General features: G+C 54.9%; 4 protein-coding genes across 9 annotated transcripts; 3 read left to right on the top strand and 1 right to left on the bottom strand.

The window, feature by feature from the left end:
• Positions 1-650: 650 nt before the first annotated feature.
• Positions 651-8185, bottom strand: gon4la (gon-4 like a). Of its 4 annotated transcripts, none has more exons than XM_057828515.1 (22): positions 7422-8180; positions 5985-6106; positions 5829-5918; positions 5599-5768; positions 5466-5540; positions 5344-5394; positions 5174-5227; positions 5015-5110; positions 4877-4942; positions 4438-4813; positions 4265-4366; positions 4147-4187; positions 3863-4093; positions 3582-3668; positions 3239-3407; positions 3012-3162; positions 2800-2947; positions 2623-2739; positions 2353-2553; positions 2162-2274; positions 1993-2095; positions 654-1938 (listed from the first exon to the last, which is right to left on the bottom strand). In XM_057828515.1, the coding sequence occupies exons 3-22, from the start codon at positions 5893-5895 to the stop codon at positions 1834-1836; spliced, it is 2523 nt and encodes an 840-aa protein (XP_057684498.1). In that variant the 5' UTR covers positions 5896-5918; positions 5985-6106; positions 7422-8180; the 3' UTR covers positions 654-1833. The 4 variants fall into 4 exon arrangements, 3 of the variants coding, with proteins under 3 accessions (XP_057684497.1, XP_057684498.1, XP_057684499.1); XM_057828516.1 differs by having other exon boundaries at positions 5985-6076; XR_009061930.1 differs by lacking the exon at positions 5985-6106 and having other exon boundaries at positions 651-1938; positions 2162-2270; positions 5829-5952; positions 7422-8185.
• LOC130910891 (protein disulfide-isomerase A3-like) lies at positions 7347-11716 on the top strand. 3 transcript variants are annotated; one of them, XR_009061931.1, is made up of 13 exons: positions 7348-8199; positions 8283-8361; positions 9510-9627; positions 9699-9806; positions 9876-10005; positions 10082-10195; positions 10261-10386; positions 10446-10628; positions 10700-10808; positions 10866-10994; positions 11075-11182; positions 11252-11309; positions 11382-11470. XR_009061931.1 is itself a non-coding variant. In XM_057828521.1 (13 exons), exons 1-13 carry the CDS (start codon positions 7847-7849, stop codon positions 11463-11465), a joined length of 1671 nt encoding a protein of 556 aa, XP_057684504.1. In that variant the 5' UTR covers positions 7354-7846; the 3' UTR covers positions 11466-11716. The 3 variants fall into 3 exon arrangements, 2 of the variants coding, with proteins under 2 accessions (XP_057684503.1, XP_057684504.1); XM_057828521.1 differs by having other exon boundaries at positions 7354-8199; positions 11103-11182; positions 11382-11716; XM_057828520.1 differs by having other exon boundaries at positions 7347-8199; positions 11103-11182; positions 11252-11716.
• A 1859-nt stretch (positions 11717-13575) lies between these two features.
• cct3 (chaperonin containing TCP1, subunit 3 (gamma)) lies at positions 13576-18666 on the top strand. The gene is made up of 14 exons (XM_057828522.1): positions 13576-13956; positions 14563-14624; positions 14693-14743; positions 14814-14876; positions 14944-15040; positions 15097-15214; positions 15886-16072; positions 16137-16286; positions 16356-16488; positions 16553-16634; positions 16700-16880; positions 16949-17194; positions 17283-17414; positions 17478-18666. The coding sequence occupies exons 1-14, from the start codon at positions 13929-13931 to the stop codon at positions 17568-17570; spliced, it is 1623 nt and encodes a 540-aa protein (XP_057684505.1). The 5' UTR covers positions 13576-13928; the 3' UTR covers positions 17571-18666.
• Positions 18667-19050: 384 nt separating this feature from the next.
• Positions 19051-23187, top strand: bop1 (BOP1 ribosomal biogenesis factor). Its single transcript, XM_057828519.1, has 16 exons — positions 19051-19218; positions 19497-19613; positions 19688-19747; positions 19808-19962; positions 20026-20143; positions 20214-20315; positions 20378-20590; positions 21000-21161; positions 21230-21310; positions 21387-21456; positions 21585-21717; positions 21790-21973; positions 22048-22339; positions 22416-22500; positions 22794-22901; positions 22972-23187. Exons 1-16 carry the CDS (start codon positions 19111-19113, stop codon positions 23123-23125), a joined length of 2142 nt encoding a protein of 713 aa, XP_057684502.1. The 5' UTR covers positions 19051-19110; the 3' UTR covers positions 23126-23187.
• The last annotated feature ends 288 nt before the right edge of the window (positions 23188-23475 follow it).

Here is a 23475-nt window from a genome sequence, read left to right as displayed (position 1 = left end):
CGATGACATTGCGGAGCTGCTGGATATTTGAAACTTTGCGCACCTCCTCCTTCCGCTTGAGGATCCCCCAAGTATGTTCTATTGGGTTCAAGTCTGGAGACATGCTTGGCCAGTCCATCACCTTTACCCCTCAGCCTCTCCAGTAAAGCTGTGATCATCTTGGAGGTGAGTTTGGGGTCATTGTCATGCCCTGCGACCCAGTTTTTGGAGGAAGGGGATCATGCTCTGCGGCAGTATTTTACAGTACACGTTTCCCTCAATGGAATGTAACTCTCCAACACCTGCTGCAGCAGACCATGACATTCTCACCACCATGCTTGACTGTGGGCATGACACACTTATCTTGGTACTCCTCACCCGGTTGCCGCCACCCACGCTCGAGACCATCGGAACCAAACGAATGAATGTGTCTCATCAGACCATAGGACATGGTTCCAGTAATCCTTGTGCTTTGTTGACATGTCTTCAGCAAAATGTTTGCGGGCTTTTGGCTTTTCACGCACACCAGTTTGATGTAGAGTACGGCATATGGTCTGAGCACCAACAGGCTGACACCCCCCCCCTTCAATCTCTGCAGAAATGCTGACAGCACTCCTGCGACGATCTTTCAAAGAAAGCATTTGGACGCGACGCTCGGCTTCTTTGGACGACCGACCCGAGGCCTGTGCTGAGTGGACCCTGCTCTTTTAAAACGCTGGATGATCTTAGCCACTGTGCTGCAGCTCAGTTTCAGGGTTTTGGCAATCTTCTTGTAGCCTTAGTCATCTTCATGTAGCGCAGCAATACTTCTTTTAAGATCCTCAGAGAGTTCTTTGCCATGTGGTGCCATGTTGGAACTTTCAGTGACCAGTGTGAGAGGTGCACTACAAATTTGAACACACCCTTCTCCCTATGCACACCTGGACCTAGTAACACCAGTCGCATGATGAGGGGAAAATAAATGAACTATTATATGAGCTGCACACAGACTACTTTTCATTGTGTCATTTTGTCAGCGTTGTCCCATGAAAAGATAAATATCTGCAGAAATGCGAGGGGTGTACTCACTTTTGTGATACGCTGTATGTACACTTATAGTACTAAAGATTACAACGTGGTTGGTTGACACGCAGCAAACATCACGATCAGACCAGCACTTGCTCGTAGGAATTCCATTCATCCACCAAGTTAGGTATGGCTTGCTCTTTCATTTTTGACTTGAAATGGCCTCCTCTCAGTAAGAAACGGCGTGCATGCGCTCTGCTTTCTTTTAGGAAGCCACGATGATCCGTCGCAACTTGTGACGGCATCCGAGGATGCCGGAAAGGTAAGCTGAGCGGCTTGCTCCTCGTTGTCTGCGTTAGTGCTATCGTTTCATTCAACGTCCATGAGAAGCCCATCATTGAGTTCAGGTACGCCGTTGAAATCATCCTTTTCATTTCGCGGTAGAAAATACTGTGTAATTGTCGGTCCTCGACTATTCGTGCGCTCGCCTTCTCGTACTTTTCAACTCTCAATGACCCCACCTGCTTTTAGGGTGGAATAATACAAAGAACTAGAAAATGCTGTTGGTGGAGAAATTGGACTAGTCTTTTTGCTATGGTGGATAAAGTCACTTCTTGTTTATCCGGGGGTCACCTTCTGTTGATTTGGGAGCATTTTTAATGTCAACTTGAATTGAGACAGAAAGATAAGGTGCTATTTTTCACCCCTGGGATCGGCAGATCCTCCATTGGGCAAAAACAGATGCGATCGGGACAGTACCAGGATTATTCACGGACAAGGAAGACCGAATGTAAAAAGCTATCCGACTTTTATTTACAAAAGCAAACATTTTGGGAAAGGTCTTTCCTCTCAGGAACCGGAGTTGAGCGGGGGCAGAGCCAGTTCTTCCGGCTTGCGCGCGGCCGCCGAGGTCACGCGGAAAAGACCCAGGAGGTCGCGGAAACGAAGGCTCACCTGAAAGGAAAGGGCGTTACGACGGGACGGAACGGAAACTGCCCCCCCCCTCACCTCCCGGGCCGTCTTGTTTCCCAACTGAGCCGACACTCGGCGGAACGTCCTTCCCGCAGCGCCTCCCTGCCGGCAGGCCGTCAGAATGAGACGGTCCGCTTCTCTGGAGCCGGAAAGGGACGAGATGAGACGGGAGGCGGATCGCGCCGGCGCGACGACGAAGCCTCACCGCGTCCAAACCACCGTCTTTTCCCCGTTGACGCCCAAGGAGACGTTTTTGGCAAAAACCCCCGGCGAGTGTCGATCGGCGGCAAGAGACGAGCCTTCCTGCGGCGGGTCTTCCTGAGGAAGCCGACCGATGATTTTCTGCACGCTCGCGAGCGGCTGTAGGTGCCCCCCGCTCCGGCCTGGCCGGCATACCTGGAGCGCGCGAGGGGAAGTCGCGTCGTTTCCAGCGGCCGAGGACGGTCCGAGAGCGGCGCGGCGAACGAATCCGGCCGGGCGAAAGCGGAGCTCGGGGGGCGGGCGGGGAGGATAGAGGGCGTCGGCGGAGCCGTCTGGGGCCTCCGTCGCCGATGAGGCGGCGGGGTCGCGTAGCTTCGAGATCACGGGAAGACTTCTCTGGGAGACGGAAACGCAAAGACCACGTAGGCGGGAGGGCGGCCGGCGGGCGTGGAGGAGTTATCTCACCAGCAGCCAAAGGGGCATGAGTTTGACATCTCTCTCCACCGGGGGACGGCGTTCTGACTCGGCGACGTCAACGCACATGGGCGCCACGTGAGGAACGACCCCCTTGTGTCGGAATTCCTGCGTGCACCCGTGACTTTAATGTAGGAGCCCAAAAAAACAAATTCCTGCCGGCGTTACCTTGACAACGTTGTGGGGGGTTCCCGGTCGGCAGCACTGCAGGATCCTCCGTCTCGCCTGAACCAGACTTTTGGCCAGCAATAAGTCGCACAGCAGCCGGACGGGGTCGCGCGAATCCGCCAGGTTCCGCAAGCCCAGCGCCAGCAGTCTGCGCACACGAAAGGACGCGCTGCAACGGTCCGACGACGCTCGGGCGCACGGACGCGGCCTACCGGTCTTCCGCCGCGGTGAACCCCGCCCTCCTGCGGGGGCAGAAATGAGCAGGATCCAGGCTGACGCGCGGCAGAAGCTGCGGGTAAAGGAAGACGGGACGCGTGGCAAAGATCCACGCCAGCTCGGCGGGCATCGTCGGGAAACTCCGCACTGGAAAAAAGTCACGCGTCATGATAAAAAAAATAAGACTAAAAAAAAAAACTGCCAGGGATGCAGCCGTCCCGACTTTGTCCGCGTGCGTCCGGCGTGCACTTTTGGGCGGCGAGGGCCACGGGGCGCTCTCTCAGCTCCTCCAGCAGCTGTAGCGCCCCCCGCAGGTTGGACGCCCCGAATGCGCTGCCCCGCCCGGACGGCGTCGTCAGCTCTCCCCTCTGCGCCAACGCGTCTAATTCGAACTGAGGTGGCAGACGAAGGACGAGCGTCAGGTCCCGCGCGGCGATAAATTCCACAATATGAACTTTTCGACCTAAATCCATCCCTTCGTCGGGATCGGGGTTCGGAAGCGACGAATGACGGCGAGCGCTCGTCCTACCCCGATCTCGATGACCGAACGAGCCGGTCTTCCTTACCAAAAACTGTCGAGTGGTTTTGGCCTCGTCGCCGAGTCCTTCCACCGGTGACGTCAGGAGGTGAATCTGAAGCAACAGCTGCACGTGCTGCACGCAAATACAGCCAGATCTTAGCTAGTGCTAGCACTCCATCAATTACAACAGGGGCACTCATATTTCACCGCCGTCGACGGCCGGCCCGCGATTGCCATCGAAGCGGGTCGCCGATGGAAATGAGTTGACGCAACAAAACGGGCGCGTGGTGTCGCTTCTCTTTGCGGGAGCCGTTTGAGCGGGCTTACCTGCTGCACTTGTTGCCGGAGCGCGCGTCTGTGTTTGCCGTCCAGCCTGAGCGGGCGCTCGCAAGGCGCGCTCCGCGGCGCGCTCCGCAGGTAGGCCAGCTGTCGCTTGACCGTAAGCCGCTCTCCGGCCGGCGGATCGGTCGCGGCAGCCGGGCGCGCCTCCTCCCGGGGCTGCCGCTCTTCCTCGCGGCGGTCCTCGTCCGCTTCCCGGCCCGCCGCGTCCTCTTTCAACTAAAACGGATGTCAGATTCTTGGCTCGGTCCACGCACGCCTGCGCGTCTCACCGTTTCAAAGAGCTCTTCCATCAGCTGGTTGACTTCCTTTTCTGCGGAACGGGGACGAGGCGGCGTTTTGAGGCAGGCGGGCGCTCAAGCGTCGGGCCTTAGCGCGCTTACTACTCACTGGTGATGCGTACGGCCTTGTCGTCGCGGTAATCCTCCCGGTCGGGTTCGTCCACGTCGGCCAGGAAGTTGTACTCGGGGTCGTCCTCGTCGTCGCACTCCTCTGAAAGAAAAAAACGGTCGGGCGGGGGCGCGTCTCTACCGTACCGCTATTAGCGGCGACGCGACGCTCACCGTCGTCGCCGCCTTCCGAGGTCATGAGCCCTCTCAGCCAATCGGTCCAGTCGCTGTCCTCCGGGGCGGCGCCGCAGTCATACAGGTCGGGCGTGATGTCGGGCGCCCGGAGCTCCGCCTCCAGCCTCCCTAGGGGGACGTCCCGAAGAGGGCGCTTGGAGCGCGTTCGGTACGCCATCAGGCCCCCTTCGCCGGCGTCCTCCGGGGGCCGAAGACCGTTCTTGGCGTCGGTACGGTGAGGGAGGTAGGGGAGCTCCATCCGGTAGGGTTCCGCGCACACGGCCAGCTCCGCCTCTACGGCGCGGAGCTCCTCCAGGAAGTTGTCGGTCGAGGGAGGGGGCGGTGGCCCCGCGACGTCGCGATCCGCTCTCCCGCTCTGAGGGCGGGACGGGAAGAGCCGTGTGACGTCGCCGATCGGCCACGCGAGGGACCGCCTCACCTGGTCGGCGGCGTCCGAACCGCGCCTCGGCGACGCCGCTCCCTCAAAGTCGCTCTCCTGAAACGTCTGCCCGCCGAAGTAGCGTCAGCGAGGCGGTACGGAGCCGCGCGAGGCGGCGGCGGCGGCGGCTTCGCTCACGTCTTCGGCCGTCTCGTCCTCCTCTTCGTCGTCGGGACGATACTCTTCGTCGGAGGAATCTTCCTCAGCCAGCGGGATGTCCGCGAACTGTCGGACCTGCGGGCCAAAACGCCGCTCGCTGACCGACGGCACGGGCCCCCGGCGGCTTTCGACTCTTACCTCGCCGTTGTCGTCGCTCTTTTTGATGGGTGAGATGTTCCACGCGGGGATGAGCTGGAGGGAAATTGACAATGCGGCGATCGCCGTTTACGACCGACGACTAAACTATTTGGATTTCTACGTTTGTCCGGGAGCGGTGTTCGGCGCCCGCGAGGACAGAGGAGTCTCACCGCGCCTTTCTCTGCCACTTCCTTCAGCTTGGACCTGGTCATCTTGGGTTCCTGCGGAAGTCGCGCAAAGTTGAAACGAGCGGCGGACCCGGAGCGGCGGCGGACCTGGACCGGCGACTCACAAACGGCGGCGCGGCTTCCGTCTCGTCGATGGCCGCTTTCATCATGGCCACCACGTGCTCATTGGTGATGACTTCCTGCGGGGGGCGGAGTCAACGGGGGTTGGAGACAGACGCCGGAGGCGGGCGCGCTCACGTGGATGATGTTGCGCACGTTGACGCTCGTCAGATTGTGTTGCTTGGACTTGGTCTCCAGCGATCGGTCGAGGCGCGTGTCGACGGGCAACCCTTCCGCCGCGTCCGGCTCCGCTTCCGCCGGCTTCTTGCGCTTCTTCCCGGCCGGCCTCCTCCCGGGGCGCCCGCCGTCTGACGTGCGCACACATCAAATGGCGTCGGCGCGCCGGGGACCGCGTCGGCACACTTTACCCGTAGACGTCGGCGGCGAAGGAGGGTCGGCCGCTTCCGCTTTGGGACGTTTGCAGGCAGACTTCATGGTAGAGTGGTGTGACCTATGGCCTGGGGGGGGAAATGTCTTATTGGGAGGGACAACCTGGACTTTGGAAAGACAAGAAAATATGCTACCGTCTTGAAGTTGTGCATTCAACAAACGTTGGAGTCCATTCTCTATTTTCAGTGACACAGCTCATCTCATTCTGGATTGTCATGGCCACTGCCTGTTGATTTGTAGATTTTGGGGGGGGGGTCTGGATTGGAAATCGGTAGGTCCGAATGGTGCCGTTGAAATGAATGGCGGGTGAATAGGAAATCAATATGCAGAGTAAGACGTTTCTTGCACTCCGTTACATTTACTTGAGTCACTTTTTGAGAAAAATGTTGTTTTACTAAGCTATACTTTTGACTTGAGTAGATTTGAAGAAGAAAAACGCTTCTCTTATTTGACGGGTTGACCGCGGAAAAGCGGAGATATAATCCTTTTCATTTGGAGACGGTAATGATGAAGAAACGCTTTACTACTCAATGGCGGAACGACTTTCTCCACCAGAGGGCGGTCATGCTCTATGGACGAATAATGCTTCATTTATTGGTTTTTCACTCGTCGGAATTCAATGTTTTTTTTGTATTGTATTTCTTTGGCTTGATGTAGTTATGTAATGGGTTATTGTACAGTATCATTATAACAATAGTCCATATAAATAACTTGGTGCTCAGAAAAAAATACCATTGTTTCCCAAAAAATGTTAAGCAGTTACTTAAGTATTCTTTTCACCAAATACTTTTTGACTTGAGTACATTTTTTGAATGACTACTTTTACTTAAGTAATATTTTTTGGGAGTAACGCTACTCGAGTCCTATGTTTGGCTACCCGATCGACCCACCTATGTGTATATGTCGTTGTTAAGGGGGAAAAAATCCCATGTCTTAAAACCTGTTTGGGATGGAAATCTCAAGCCACCCTTGCATTGAACAGTATTGCCATGAACTGCGAGAGTCGTGAGGGCGATATAGCTTACTACGCGGCGAAACGTCCTACACAATGCTCAGCGCGCTTGCGCATGCATGCGCACATCGGTTAGAAGCGGAGAGTACTATTTTTGTTTTTATTGAGTTATTTAGAAGCTTTTCACTGCCTCAAAGATACTTTTTGCATGTATTACCCTCTCATACTTTTAAGCATTGTTTTTTGTGTTAGCTTTGAAGCAGTTGACCACGTTAGTCACGTGGCGTATTTAAAGCGTCCTTATTTGATATAACTACATTGAAGTATTTTCTGCAGGCATTTTTTAAAGTACGTTATTCCTGTATGCATCTACACAAAACAAGTTTAGAGCGCACGGTAGTACTTTGGGTGTCAAATTCGACTCATGTAGACGCTTCGCCGATTTTGGCAGAACACCGGTGCCTTTGAGGCGAGGCGCTCGGAAAAAAGCCGCCGCCGCCGCCGCCCGCCAGTTTATTTGCTTTTAGCGCCCCGCTTTGGCCAAGGTGAGCGTATTTGACGCATGGCTTCGGCGATGGGAGATAAGGTGCATTTGAAGATAAATACAAAGAGCACTGACTTTGGAGAGACGACTTCCGATCGGCTCCATCTTCGTCTTCTTCTTCTTTGTCTCTTTTCTCCATCGGCTACCTGACCTTTATTTTTTTTCCCAGTGACTGCCATCTGGCGGAATGATAGCTTTGCGCTAGAGAGCGTTCATTTGGATATTTTTCAAACGAAACGCGTGACGTCACGTCATCACGAAGGTCTTCGAGAGGATTGACCGTTGAAGCCAAGCCTTTATTGTGCCAACACTTTTGTTTCATTCAAACTTACACCTTTACAAACATCTGCCACAATGAGCCATTTTGACGGACAGATGCGTACAATCCAAAATAACAGCATCGATATACGGTCGACAAAATAAGTAGAACGTGTTCTATTGATTATTTTGAACCAGTTTCAGGGGGGACTGCTTTCTTTCAATGCTCATGAGTTAGATTGATGTGCTCCGATTCTGATGGAAAGAATGCAAAAGAAAATGGAAAATTTTGGTTTGACAAATATCCAATGCTTAAAATATTCCGAACGTCTATCTTTCCGATTCAAGCCGGAGCCGGAGCCGGAGCCGGAGCCGCCACTTCCTCCTTCCGTCGAGACGACGGACGTCATCGGATCGTCATGGCGGCTTCCGCTCGGCAGCGTTTGGCCCTGGCCGTCTGCTGTTTGGGGCTTTTCGCCGCGTCGGCGTCCGGCGGCGGCGGCGGCGGCGGCGACGTGATCGCCCTCGGGGACGCCGACTTTGACTACCTGGCCACCGAGCACGACACCATGCTCGTCAAATTCTACGCGCCATGGTAACGCGGGAGCGAGAGCAGGTGCATTTCGCTCCACCTCCTTTCCTCTCTCACGTCCTTTCCTTCTTCCTTCCTTCCTTCAGGTGTGGGCATTGCAAGAAGTTAGCCCCCGAGTTTGAGAAGGCAGCCGGCAAACTGAAAGGAAGTGTGCAGTTGGCAAAGGTAAGCCGTTTCAGTGGCGTGCCTTGCCTGCCCATGCCTAGGGTCTCTTGGGGGCTCCAAGCAAGAAATGAGCTTTTGGCGCACATCGTCAAGTAGAAAACGGGAAAAATTGGGACAGTGGTGGAATGTACACCGCTGACAGGAAGCGACCCAGAAAGTTCACCATCTCAATTCAGTGGTGGATGAAGTACTCACTTTTGTTACTTCAGTCAAAATAGAGATCATACAGGTGCAAAAAATATGACTTATGTAAAAGTATCTCAGGAAAAAAATACTCAAGTAGAAGTACTTGCTTTCAAATTTACAAGTCAAAGTATTTCTCCTGATGCAAAAGGCTAATATGCATATACAGTGTATATATCTACAATATGCATACGCAGAGATCTGAGTTCATATTCAAAGAAAGAACCATACAGTTTGTTGACTGCTCAGTTTTATTTAGAATTGTGCAGAATGGGGGGAAAAAAACAATTGTCTGCATTATAAACAGAAGTTTACCAGCTATAAAACTCCATCCTAGCTCAATGGCGGATTGTAAGTAAGCAACGGTCAGGAGCATACCAGCTACTGTACAAGAGTGGAGTGGTATATCTTGTTCACCGGCCTCATCCCGCTTGTACTCGTCTCGCCGCTTCTAGTGCTCTGTTACGGTATAGTTGCACGGGTCCTATACGGAGGCGTGAAACCCAAATCGTCCATTCACAGTGAGAAAACTGACAAAAGTAACTCAGGTGAAAATTTGAAAAGTAAAAAATGTCGAGTAGTCAAAAGTACCCCTCAAGTAGGGATGCACAAAAATATACTTGGTAGAATTTCACCACCGATTCCTGTCGATTTCTAGCTCACTTCCTGTCAATTTGGGAACCTTTCTGGCTCACTTCCTGTTCAAAGAAGTGAAGGCATCAAGAAAAAATTTAGGCCGCCATTCAATATATGGAACATTTCAATAGACAACCATTGAAATAAACCAATTAGAAGAGATACAATGACAGCGTCAAGTACAGGTGGTTACAGCAGATTGGGTGGCCGGGACTCATTACCGTGGCGTCCAAATGACCCATTTTGGGAGCCCTCGGGGGCCCATTTATGGGCCGGCCGGGGTCCCGAGCGAGCGAGCGAGCGGCCGGCCGCTGACGCGTACCCCTCAGGTGGATTGTACGGCTCAGGCGGAAACGTGCGGTCGCTTCGGCGTTTCGGGGTATCCCACGTTGAAGATTTTCAGGAACGGGAGGGACTGGGCCTCCTACGACGGTCCTCGTTCTGCCGGTAAAATCCAAAACGCGCACGCTCGCCGCCGCCGCCGCCACGTCAGAGACTCACGAACCCTCGCCCGCCAGAGGGGATCTTCGAGTACATGAGCAAGCAGACGGGTCCGGATTCGCTGAGGCTGCTGAGCGACGACGACCTGCGAACCTTCGTCCGCCACTACGACGCTTCCGTCGTCGGTAGGCAAAAGCCCGCCCGCCTCTCCTTCTTTTTAATCCGAGCTGAGCGCCCGCCCACCCGCACCTCAGGCGTGTTTTCAGGTGAGGACAGTTCCGGTCTGGCCAACTTCCTGAAGGCGGCGGAACTTCTGAGGGATCAGTTTCGCTTCGCTCACACCACGCGTCCGGAGCTCGCCGAACCCTACGGACTGCGATCGGAGTCGGTGCACCACGCTCCCGTCCGTCGCTCTCTCTCTCGCCTTTCGTCCTAAACGGAGCGCCGGCGCCGCTTTCAGAGGCGTCCTGCTCTTCCGTCCTCCGAGATTGGCCAACCCCTTCGAAGAAGGCGTCGTCGTCCTCCGAGATTTCGGCAGCGTCCCGTCTCTGAGACGCTTCATCCGAGACAACGTGTAAGCGGCGACCGCGCTCAGAAAGACCGTCGCAGCCACAGTTGTTATCCCCCCCCCCCCCGTAGATACGGCCTTTGTCCTCACATGACTTTGGAGAATAAAGATCGTCTGCGAGCGGGCGACCTCCTGACGGCGTTTTACCACGTGGATTACCGGCACAACGTCCCGGGCTCCAACTACTGGAGGAACAGGTGAGGCGGTGCCGGGCGGCCGTCTCAAAGACCGATCTGCCCGTGCGTGTCGCCGCCAGGGTGATGAAGGTGGCGTCCGGCTACGCGGGGCGCGGGCTGAGCTTCTCCGTCGCCAACCTGGAGGACTTTCGGGCCGAGCTGGAGGCCGAGTTCGGCGTGGGGACGGCGGACGGCGGGGACCTTCCCGTGGTCACCATCCGTACCAAAGCGGGTCACAAGTTCGCCATGCGGGAGGAGTTCACGTAGGCGGCGCTCGCTCGCTTGCCCGCCCGCGGTAAGCGGCGTCTAACGTGTCTGCCTCTACCTCCTGCAGGAGGGACGGCGCCTCCCTGGGGAGATTTCTGGAGCAGTATTTTGCGCGTCGCCTCAAGCGTTACGTCAAGTCCGAGCCGGTGCCGGACGGGAACGCCGGCGCGGTTCAGGTGCGTGACGCGAAGCCAACGGCGGGGCGGCCGCTGACGAGGCGACGATCGCCGCAGGTGGTGGTGGCGGAGTCCTTCAATGCGGTGGTCAACCAGCCCACCAAAGATGTCCTGGTTCTCTTCTATTCGCCGTCCTGTCCTCGCTGCAAGAAGCTGGAACCCGTTTATGCCGAGCTGGCTGAGACGGTAGACGCCTTTCTCATCTTTCACAATTTGACGCTAGCTAAAGAACAAACCGAACCCCGCTTACGGTGTGGCTTTATTAGCTCAGTTCTGCCCGTCCCGCTCTCTCAGCTATCTGCGGACGCTGACGTGGTGGTGGCCAAAATGAACGCCGTGGATAACGACGTGCCGCAGGGCTACGACGTTCGAGGGTGAGTGGCGTGACGCGGGGGGGGGGCGCGTCGGAAGGGGCGCGGTTAATTGCCGCTTTGGGTCCTCAGCTACCCGACCGTCTACTTGGCTCCCGCCGGCACGAAGGACCGGCCCGTTCTCTACCAGGTAAGGCCGACGGGCCGGGACGCGCCGAGTTTCCCGCCGAGTTCCAGGAAGTCTGCCGCGCGTCTGTCGCAGGGCGGCCGAGAGCTCCGAGACTTCCTGGGCTTCCTGCGGCAGTGGCGGCGGGCCGGCCCGAGCGGCGTCAAGCAGGAACTCTGATGGCGGCGGGCGATGCCGGGGGAAAGGTTTGGTTCTCGCGTCGCGGAGTGGACCGGCGGATTGTTTTTGGAGAGGCTGGATTTCAGAAGCTTTTTGATGGATTATTGACCTCTTTCTTTATTGGAACTGCTCGATATCTTTACAAGATGTCTCTATTTATTGCTGTCCTTTTATTTATTTATTTGTATTCTTTGGAATTCATTTCTATACAGCCATTGGTCTATTTATGGTTTAAAGAGAATCCAACCTTTTGTTCATGGCCTTTTTGTCTGCTTTGTTGAATCAGCGATCACGTGTCTTGTTGAAATCACTCAAGACAATTGGATGTAAGAAATTTAAACTCATTTGGCCCGTGGGCCACGTTTACGGCAATAGCGTACCGCACGAATGCTATTTTTAGACCGCGACGGCGCATCGTAAAGCGGAAGCGGGACATGATGACACGCCCTCGCATACAAACAATGACATTTGTAGTTTTCTCAGGTAACCTTTCAAAAACGAACATGCCGATCAAACTAGAAACGACTAGATTCAGATATTTTCTTCATACGTTTCCCGAAATCAAAAACTCAAAGGAAAAAATGTGAACAATGGATCAGCTTGCCTACAAATGACAATCCCGACCCGTTGCCTGCCACAGCGTCCCCCGAAGAGGTAAGCCATTTTGACTTATTTTTGAGCGTGGCGTTTTGCCGTGCTGCTTCAATATGACTTGAAAAAAATGAAAGTGGTATCTGACTGCCACCGTTGTCACCTTTTCTGTTGTAAAGAAACAACTTTAGTAAGGGGGAAGTGTAAATAAATCAATAGAATTAAGATTTGTTATTGAGGAAAAAAATGAAAAGTGTTCGTTGGCTGTCACTAAGTAGAATTTGCGATCACTATACAAAATATAAACTACCCCCAAGAACGGTCAGAGACTTAAGACAAGGGGTAGGGGTTAGAGACGGGGCATATGGGGGTAAAGGATAGCTTGTTGAAAGAGGAGAACGTTCTTGTCAGCGTCGTCATGAAAAAGGTGTGGATCTGCTCGGCTCTTGTTCAGTCCTCGACACTCAAAGCATCTCTTTAACTGAACATTTGTATGTTCTTCCACATCTTTACCAGTGAATTTGGCACCTCGGACAGAATTGGTAGGTTTAGCTCTGTCAACATCTCATTTGTACACTTTCCATTCATGTCCTATTGAGGACAAACGGTAGCGTGTCCCCCCCTTAGCAACGATTGCTAACGTCATGAATATTAATGAGCAGAGGTGACGTGTAGCGTGCGGTACGCCATAATAGGGTTGTCACCTTTCAGAAATAGGAAATACGGGTCGCACCCAAAGCTGTACAGGCAGAGAAAAAAAGGGACATCCCCCAAACGCCTACAATGCATATAAATGTATCCATTTATTTTCCGTATTAGTTCAATACGGAACGCAACATTTAATTCCCAATTTCGGATCGTTCCTTATTTCAAGGGACAGGTGGCAACCATGGGACTCTTATTTTTGGGCCAAACAAGTCAACTCGCCGGTTGCCATTGACTGGGCCACGCACGGCCAGCCCAAATTGGACGTCTGTCGTCGTCAGTGGCAGGCAGGCAGGCAGTTCATTTTTTGTCAATCCTTTGTCATTTTAGGGTACGAACAGGTCACCTCGTGTACAGTTTGGATCATTTCCTGTTGGCATTTCTGGGCTGATTCCTGTTGATTTTGGGTCATTTCTGTTCCTTTTGGTTGATTTCGGGGAATTTACCGGTGTTCGGCCATTCCTTACTACGCGGCGAAACGTTATACAATGCTCAGGGCGTTTGCGCATGCATTCATGCGCACATCGGTTAGAGGCGGCGATTACTCACTATTTTTGTTTTTATTGAGTTATTTAGAACCTTTTCACAGCCTCAAAGATACTTTTTGCATGTATTACCCTCTCATACTTTTAACCATTGTGTTTTTTTGTGTTAGCTTTGAAGCAGTTGACCACATTAGTCACGTAGCGTGTTTAAACCGTCCTTATTTGATATAACTACATTGAAGTATTTTCTGCAGGCATTTTTTTAGTACCTTATTCCTGTATGCATCTAACCAAAACAAGTTTAGAGCGCACGGTAGTACTTTAGGTCTCAAATTCGACTAATGTAAACGTTTCGCCGATGTAGGATATTTTGGCAGAACACCGGTCGCTTCCAGATCATTTAGGTGCATTTCATGTATGAGCTACAAGGTGCCCGTCAGGCAGAACCGCGCCAGGGGCCGGATTGGACCCACGCCAGCGGGCCGTACGTTGGACATGTTTGAACGCACGCTTTAGCGCCCCGATCACAAGGCCCTCCTCCCTGACTCTATTGGCGGAGCTGCCGTCAATCGGTCTTGATCCGCCCGCCCGCTTTGTGGAGAGCTGCTGCCTGCCTAGAAGCTTTCGAGTCAGCCGGCGTCTTTCTTCCTCGTCATCGTCGTTGCTTCTACATTCTTTCGAGATGTTCGGCCAACAGGTCCTCGTTCTCAGTGAGTAAGGGGTCCGTAATGAGGTTCAAGCGTCGGCCGGTCGGTCGACCGACCGAAGCGCCGGCCGGCCGCGCACGTGCTGAGCGAGTCGCCTCGCCGAGCTAGCCGTTAGCCGCGTTAGCCAAAAGCTAGCTCGGCGAAAGAAAGCCAGCGAGCCGTTCGCCACTGTCGGCCGCCCGCGTCATCGGTGCGGGCAGTTTGCCGCAACTGTCCGTGGCCGTCGAGGCTCGCCGAGCCGCACCCTCGCCGTCATCCGGACGCCTCGGTTAGCTCCTAGCTGCTAACGTTAGCATCGCTACCTACGACATGAGATCTGTTTGGGCTCGGTGGCTGGCTGGGACGAACTAAATCCGCTTTGAAAAAAAAACAAACCCGCATTTGATGGCATTTTAGCCCACTGTTCCTAATTTGCTCTCACTTTCATAAACCGAAAGCAAATTTGTGAGTCCAGTCGGTCACCGTGGGAGAGAGACCATCAGTCTCGACATGGCTAAAACCATTTTACGGGACCTACTAAATGTCAGCATCAAATCATTGCTTTGGATCAAGTCACATAGGATTTGGAAATGCTTCTGTCAAATTAAACAGATGACCTCTTTCTTGCAGACCAGAACGTGAAGAGAGAGTCTGGACGGAAGGTTCAGACGGGAAACATCAGCGCGGCAAAGGTGAGGGTGTCTTCTTGGATTTTTGTTTGTTTCAAGAGGATCGCTTTGCTAAACGCCGTCTGCGACAGACCATCGCCGATGTGATCAGGACCTGTCTGGGCCCGCGGGCCATGATGAAGGTGAGTCACTCGCGCGTCGCCGACCGCTGCCGTTGGAGGCGCCGACGATGCGTGCGCGGAATCTTCGCAGATGCTGCTGGATCCCAACGGCGGAATCGTCATGACCAACGACGGGAACGCCATCTTGCGAGAGGTGGGCCGCCCGCCCGTCGACCCCCCGTCCGGCGCCGTTTTCACCGCGCCCGCCTCTGTGACCGCAGATCCAGGTGCAGCATCCCGCCGCTAAATCCATGATCGAGATCAGCCGCACGCAGGACGAAGAAGTCGGAGACGGAACCACGTCCGTCATCATCCTCGGTGAGGAGCCGCTTTATCTTTGCCCCGCCGGAGGCTAACGCTCCTCCTTCCCCAAGCCGGCGAGATGCTGTCGGTGGCCGAGCAGTTCCTGGAGCAGCAGATGCACCCCACCGTCGTCATCGGCGCCTACAGGCGAGCCCTGGAGGACATGTTGGAAACCTTGAAGGAGATCAGGTAGGCCGGCGGGGGTCGGCTGGGCAGCCATCGATTACTTTCATCCTCCTTTCATTGGATCAACTGTGGCAGCACTTTTTTTTCAGTGATCCTCTCAATTGACTTTGAAGTTGTTTTTGGCATGTAACAAGACAAAATGGATGACTACTTCCTTCAAAAACAATCTTTTATGACGGCCGCCCAACTTAAATGCAGTCTACTACTGTATCAAATTGGTTGGCAACTCCTCTATTAATCCACGAGTTGTTGCAGCCGAGGTAAGATGTCTGAAAAATGGCAGATTTTTCTTCATGTCCTACTTTGACTTGACAAAAATATCAGGACGAAATTGGACCTTATTTACAACTGGGAAGTACAAATATTTAGGCAAGTACTTGTCCATTTCTTTGCTAATCCATGAGTTATTGTCGCGCCTCGGGCTCGTTGGTGCAGTCAACGCACCAAAATGAGCAGGGAGCAGCCGGAAAAATGGACAGACCCTGAAATGACAAGGAAGTCGTCGTCCAATTGGCTTCAACTGAAAGGCCCGGCCGGCCGTGAATGCCAGTCCATTTTCAGGGTCCGTTCATTTGCCACCTCTGTGTCGGAACGGATCGGCCGTCGAGTCGGGCGATGGTCCGGCCCAGGTGAGACGCGATGGCCATAATTGCGGACCGCTCCCGTCTCCGCAGCGTCCCCGTGGACACGTCGGACCGCTCGGCCATGCTGAAGATCGTGCGCTCGGCCGTCAACACCAAAGCGCTGAGCCGCTGGTCGGACCTGGCGTGCGGCATGGCTCTGGACGCCGTGCTGACCGTGGAGACGGAAGACAACGGCCGCAAGGAGATCGACATCAAGAAGTACGCCAAAGTAGAGAAGGTACGACGGCGAGCGCTCGGCCGACCCGAGCGCCGACTCACGCTTCCGCCCGCCTCGCCGCCAGGTACCGGGCGGCATCATCGAGGACTCGTGCGTGCTGAGCGGCGTGATGGTTAACAAGGACGTGACGCACCCGCGCATGCGCCGCCTCATCAAAGAGCCGCGCGTGGTGCTGCTCGACTGCTCGCTGGAGTACAAGAAGGGCGAGAGCCAGGTGAGCGCCGCCAAATAAGCCACCCGCCGCCGGACCTTGACCTTGCCCTTGCCCTTGCCCGGCGTGCAGACCGACATCGAGATGAGCAAGGAGGAGGACTTTGCGCGCATCCTGCAGATGGAGGAGGAGTACGTCCAGCAGATGTGCGAGGACGTCATCCGGGTCAAGCCCGATCTCGTCTTCACCGAGAAAGGAATCTCAGGTGGGCGTTTGACGCGCCGCGCCGGTCCTTCGGGAGGCCGACCTGACGGCTCTGCCCCTTTCAGACCTGGCGCAGCACTACCTGGTCAAGGCCAACATCACCGCTATCCGCCGCGTCCGGAAGACCGACAATAATCGCATTGCCAGGTGGGCGGCGGGCGGGCGGACGCAGGTAAGGAAGCGGGAGACGTGACCGTGTGGCGTCGTCGCAGGGCCTGCGGCGCGCGCATCGTCAGCCGAACCGACGAGCTGCGCGAGGAGGACGTGGGCACGGGGGCGGGGCTCTTCGAGGTCAAGAAGATCGGCGACGAGTACTTCGCCTTCGTCACCCAATGCAAGGAGCCCAAGGCTTGCACCGTCCTGCTCAGAGGCGCCAGCAAGGAGATCTTGGCGGTGAGCCGGCGCGCCTCCCAGAAAGTCCGCTCGGCGGCCGAGCGATCTAAAGTGCCGCCCGTTCGCAGGAGGTGGAGCGCAACCTGCAGGACGCCATGCAGGTGTGCCGCAACGTGCTGCTGGAGCCGGCCCTGCTGCCGGGCGGGGGCGCTGCGGAGATGGCGGTCTCCAAGCGCCTGACAGAGCGTTCGCGCGCCCTGGTGGGCGTGGAGCAGTGGCCCTACCGCGCCGCCGCCCAGGCGCTGGAGGTCATCCCGCGCACGCTGATCCAGAATTGCGGCGCCTCCACCATCCGCGTGCTCACCTCGCTCAGGGTAGGCAGGCGGCTTCCGACCGACCGACCGACCGACCGAAAGGCTTCCGTCTCCCAGGCTGACTCCTTCCGTTCCGCGCTTCCGACAGGCCAAGCACGCGGCGGCGGACGGCGCGTCCTGGGGCGTGGACGGCGAGACGGGTACCCTCCGCGACATGGCGGCCGCCGGCATCTGCGAGCCTCTCGCCGTCAAGGCGCAGACGTACAAGACGGCGGTGGAGGTGAGACCGGACGCCGACTTCCCTTCCGTCGGGGCGGTCGCTGACCGCCGCCTTTGTCCGCAGACGGCCATCTTGTTGCTGCGCATCGACGACATCGTGTCGGGGCACAAGAAGAAGGACAAGGATCAGGCGGCGGGGGGTCCCGGGGCCGAGTAACACGTCTTCAATAAAGTTAATGAGCAAAAGTTGTTTTCCATGTGTCAAACGGGGTGGAGGTGGCGTGCGTGCGTGCCTTTTGTTTTCTGGAATAAACCTAATTTGCCCTGGATCTCGTGCAGGGGGGTTTTTCACTTGCGCAGAACCATTCGGCCTTTCCATCACCAAAAAGGAGACCTCGTTCAGTGAAAGTCAATTCTTGGTTTTCCTCATCCATTCAGGTTCTGTCAAAAATGTTAGGAGCTCTACGGGGAAGCCAATGTCAACAGGGGCAAAACAACTTGAATCTTTGGGTTTTGCCTCCTCAAGGAACCGGCGACTGCATTCAAGCCAAGTTTTCTCATTTTGACTGAAATTCCACCACATTGTGTTTATAATACCATCAATTGAAATAATATGGTTACACACGCAGAGAAATGACTCCTATGTATTTCCAATCAACTTGAATCGGCGGACGCGGCGCAGTTCGTAGCTCGAGTTCAATTCCCAACGATGGTCAAGGCGCCGAAGCCTAATTTGCCCTTGACGGATTGGCACGGCCGCAGCACAATTGGTGTGTGAATGTGGGCTAAAAAAGGTGCTTTGGGCATGGTGAAACCATGTAGATATATGAGTACATTTACAATGCGATGACATTTTTGCCTAAACCATCAAGGTGCACGTTTGCCCTATGACCTGGCGGCCGGCCTTTGTCTGTTTTGACAACTTGTCAAATATTGCTTTGGCTTTTTAAAAATCTACAATCTTCCCATGCGTGTTTTTTTTCTTCAAATATAGATCAGCACCAAAAAATACACATTTGTGCATTGTAAACAAAACATACACACGTGATAACAAAAATAAAGGAGGCACATTGTACTACGCATGGCAGAATTCTTTTCAATGATAAGGCACTTCAATTGTCATATTTAGAAAACACGCACACAAAGGTATACCTACACAACCCTACGGGTCAAAGACAATTCTGAGTGTTCAAATACTTTATTTGTATGCATAAGCTTATTAATATATAAATTTGATTTTAAAAGTAGCCAAAAATATGGAGTGGACTTTGAAACCCTCATTTTGTGTATGTAAAACTTTATAAACAGCAACATCAGATCAGCATCTTCCTACGTGTCCATTGGAAGGAAAATGAGACTGCAAATAAAATGCGTGACGTCATCAACATGAGTCTCATTGTTATTCTCTTTTCATTTGTTTTTTTCCGGGAATCTTTTTTTTTTTTTTGAACTTACATGCATACAAATATGTGCTTCAAAAAAACATTAGTTGACCAAAAAAAAAAAAAAAATGACACGCACAGATGTAACCAACACGGGTATCAGAGCAAAATAAAAGTCATTAAAAAATACATAAATACAGTTGAACACGTAAAAATGATACATTTTGACCAGAAGCTTCCGGAAAAAAAACATATTTTCATCAGTTTACAACTTAAAAAAAAAAAAAATGCTATTGAGTCCTCATTGTCGTTTCAATAAAGTTTAGCTGTGACGTATCCGGACACGCTCGACTCGCCTCGTTCACGTGCGGAGCAATGGCGGACACGCGGCGGACTGAAAAGACGGGCGAGGACAAAGTGGCTGAAAGCGGCCAGAAGAAGAAAGACAAAAGCAAGCGGGTCGCCGAGGACGACCGCGACGAGGTGACGAACGAGCCGGGAGCTAGGGTTAGCTGTAGTTTTAGCAGCGAGCTAACACCTGCCTGTTTGTCCGCCTGTCTGCCTAACTAACCTAAAAGGCGTAAAGCAAGGAGCCCTCGCAAGGCCAATGAATGAATGAATCCCGTTTGGGGAAGTCATCACAGTGTCAAGAAATGTGTTCATTTAACTTTGGGAAAAGCTAATTGCAATAGATGTTTGTGCTGAAATGATACTTGCCGCTGGAGAACGCTTGGCTGACGCAGACCTTTGACCTGACCTAGATGTTCCCGATGAATGCGTCCGCCGACGAGGAAGAGTCCCAGAGCGAGTCCAGCGTTTATTCGGGACTCGAGGATTCTGGGAGCGACAGCGAGGATGAGGAACGAGCGCGGCGGGAGGTGACGTTTAGCGCTCCCGTTTTTTATTTTGTGTGTCGCGTCAACTTATGGCTTCTGTCTGTCGCCGCGCGCAGGACGACGGTCCGAACGACGACGGGAGAGAAGAATACGAGCGCGACTCGTCGGACGAAGAAGTGAGATGCCGCTCCGTCGTATAGGGGAGCGCGTTTGGCCTTAACAAATTTGCTCGCCAGGACATCAGGAACACGGTGGGCAACATTCCCATGGAGTGGTACAAAGACTTCCCTCACATCGGCTACAATTTAGACGGCAAGAAGATTTTCAAGCCCATCAGGAACAAGGACGAGCTGGACGAGTTCTTGGACAAAATGGAGAACCCCGATTACTGGTGAGAGCCGCCACGGTCGGCGGCGAGCGGCTACCGCGACGCTACCCTGGGTTTTGCGCGCAGGCGAACGGTCCACGACAAGCAGACCGGAAGCGACACGGTGCTGTCGGACGAGCAGGTGGCGCTGGTCAAGCGGCTGCAGCGCGGGCAGTTCGGAGACGCCGACTTCGACGAGTACCGGGTGAGCCCAGCCGTCCGGGCGCGCCCCCGTGTGGGCCGCCCGACTAAAAGCGCGTCCTCGCCGTCCCCAGCCCTCGGTGGATTTCTTCACCCGAGACGTCATGCTTCATCCCGTCACCAACCGGCCGGCCGACAAGCGCAGCTTCATCCCGTCGCTGATCGAGAAGGAAAAGGTAGCCTCCGCTCGCCCCTCGGCGCGCCGATCCTGCCCGCTGACGCCGCGCGCCGCTTTCAGGTATCCAAGCTGGTCCACGCCATCAAGATGGGCTGGATCAAGCCCCGCCGAGCGCGGGACGACGGCCCGGGGCGCTACTACGACCTATGGGGCAACGAGGACTCCTCCCAGGTGGCCAAACACAGGATGCACCTGCCCGCCCCCAAGATCCCCCTCCCCGGACACCAGGAGTCCTACAACCCTCCGCCGGAGTACCTGTTCACGGACGAGGAGGTACGTAAAGCCGGGGGTGTCGAACGTACGATCGGCCCCGCCCCTGACGGGCAGTTTGTACAGTAAATGCACCAAAATGAACGGGAACTGTGAATGCCCCCAAATCAAGCGCGGTGACCCCAAAGTACACCAAAACGAAGAAGAAATGCCCCCAAATCGACAGCAAATGATCCAAAGTTGACTGGCGAATATCCTTAAAATGACAATGAAGATTAACTTCAACTGGTAGGACTAGCGGTAGCGCCGTCAATGTGATTTGGCCTAAAATAAAGCGCTCTGGCCCACGTGAGATGGCATTGCCATGAATGTGGCCCGCCAACCAGAATGAGTTTGACACCCCTGCGTTAATGGCCTCGCCCGGAAGTGCCTCGCTCGCTCCGGTACTCAGCCCCTTCTTCTGGGTCGGCAGCGGGCGCTGTGGGAGCAGCAGGACCCTTCGGACAGGAAGTTGCCTTTCGCTCCCGTCAAGTTCGCCAGCCTGCGCCAGGTTCCCGCCTTTCCTCGCTTCATCCACGAGAGATTTGAACGCTGCCTGGACCTTTACCTTTGCCCCCGCCAGAGGAAGATGCGGGTAACGCACCCGCCCGAGACCGGCCGGCCGCTCGACAGCTCGCTAACGCCGCCCTCGTCTCTCCGTAGGTCAACGTGGATCCCGAAGACCTCATTCCGAAGCTTCCGAAACCTAAAGACCTGCAGCCCTTCCCCACTACCCAGTCGCTGGTAAAAACGCACGCACGCACGCACGCAGGCACGCGGCCCAGAGATGTGGCGTCACGCTCGGCTTTTCCGTCTTCAGGTGTATCGCGGTCACAGCGGTCTGGTTCGCTCCATTAGCGTTTCTCCGTCAGGACAGTGGCTGGCATCGGGTAAGTGCAGACGGGCTAAACTCGTCGGCGGGCCATTCTCAGACCCGTGATACCGCGCGGCGTTTAATGAGCGGGATAACATTTGCGGCGGGACCGCCGTTTGAGACTCTGGACGGCCGTTTTTTCAGGAAGCGACGACGGCACCGTCAGGTTCTGGGAGGTCAGTTCGTCCCGCTGCGTCAAGGCGGTCCAGGTGGGGGGAGCCGTGAAGAGCGTGAGTTGGAACCCCAACCCGGCTTTGTGTCTACTGGCGGTCGCCTTGTAAGGAACGGGCGCTCCGGTTACGCTTCGACCGACCGCTCGCTCGCACCCTGACGCGTTCCCGCTCGGCAGGGACTCGCTGGTGCTGATCCTGTTGGCGTCGCCGGCCGAGCGACAGACCGTCCTGCGCTCGGAACGTCTGCTGGCCGCTCACCGGGAGGCCGAGCAGGCCGAGGCGGCGGGGCCCGCCGTCTGGAGCGACGCGGAAGGCGAGGAGCACCAGAGAGGCGTTCGCGTAAAGATCCGACATCCCAAAGTGCGGGCGTAACCCGGCTGGCGGCGGCGGCGGCAGCAGCGACCACTTTGACCAAACTTTTGTCCCCGTCTCAGGCGGTCCAGCAGGTGACGTGGCACGCCAAAGGGGACTACCTGGCCTCGGTCATGCCGGACAACTGCAGCCATCAGCAGGTGTTGGTCCACCAGCTCAGCACCAGACGCAGCCAAAATCCCTTCCGGCGTAACAAAGGCCTGGTCCAGTGCGTCTCCTTCCACCCCGTGCGGCCCTATTTCTTAGTGGCCACTCAGCGCTACGTGCGCATCTACAATCTGGTCAAGCAGGAGATGACCAAGAAGCTACAGGCCAACTCCAAGTGGATTTCCAGCATGGCCGTCCACCCGGGAGGTGAGTCTGACGGGACGGATCAGAATCGCCGCGCCGCATCGCGCCGCGTCTGTCTCACTCTCTCTCTCGCGTGTAGGCGATCACATCATCTGCGGCAGCTACGACTGCCGACTCAGCTGGTTTGACCTGGATCTCTCCACCAAGCCTTACAAGATGCTTCGGTAGGTAGCGCCTAGCGCAGGGGTAGGCAACGCGGTCCTCGAGGGCCGCAGTGGGTCCTGGTCTTTGTTCCAACTGATTCAGCACAGACAGTTTAACAGTGGAAACAAGAAGCACCTGACAGCAATCAACTGATTGCACTTGTGAGAAACCAGATTGGTGAAAGGCTGTCCTCATGATGGGTATGAACAAACCCCAGCACCCACTGTGGCCCTTTGTGGAATAGTTTGCCCACCCCTGGCCTAGCACGGCGGCGGCGGCGACTCTCTCCGGCTCACCGTTGTCCCGTTCGCAGACACCACAAGAAAGCGGTGAGGGCCGTGGCCTACCATCGACATTACCCGCTCTTCGCCTCGGGCTCCGACGACGGCGCCGTCATCGTCTGCCACGGGACCGTTTACAAGTAGCTACGGGCGAGCGGGCGGGCGAGCGAGCGTCTCGGCGCACGGGCTAACCCGACCTTCTCCTTTCAGTGACCTGCTGCAGAACCCGCTCATCGTTCCGGTCAAGGTTCTGAAAGGTCACGCGGTCGCTCGTGAACTGGGCGTGTTGGACGTGACCTTTCACCCCACGCAACCTTGGGTCTTTTCGTCGGGCGCCGACGCCACCGTCCGCCTCTTCACCTAGCCTTGCTGTCCGTTGTGCGCTGATGTTACTTTTATAATAAATGTTTTTTTCCTCCCCTCCAACGCGCGAACGTCCTGTTGTTTGGAAAACCTCGGTCACTGGTTTGACTACAAAATGGCGCTGACGTCCCCGTTTTGGGACTTTTCGCTCCAGCCCAGCCGGTTAGGAGGCGCTGCCTCCTTTCTATGACTTTTGAAGGACCGCCACCGACGACCGGCCGAAAAAAAGAGCCCGGGCAGTCGTGGCAGATTTTTGATGCTTTAAGATTGGAAAAGCAAATCTTTTAAGTCAGACTCTGTCGAAGAGCAGTTTTGACTCATTATCCGATAGTTTTTTTTAGACATTTCCTT

Source organism: Corythoichthys intestinalis, chromosome 22 (assembly GCF_030265065.1).
Source record: "Corythoichthys intestinalis isolate RoL2023-P3 chromosome 22, ASM3026506v1, whole genome shotgun sequence".
Lineage (NCBI taxonomy): Eukaryota > Metazoa > Chordata > Actinopteri > Syngnathiformes > Syngnathidae > Corythoichthys > Corythoichthys intestinalis.
Note: the sequence above shows the minus strand (reverse complement) of the source record. Positions and strands in the feature narration are given on the sequence as shown.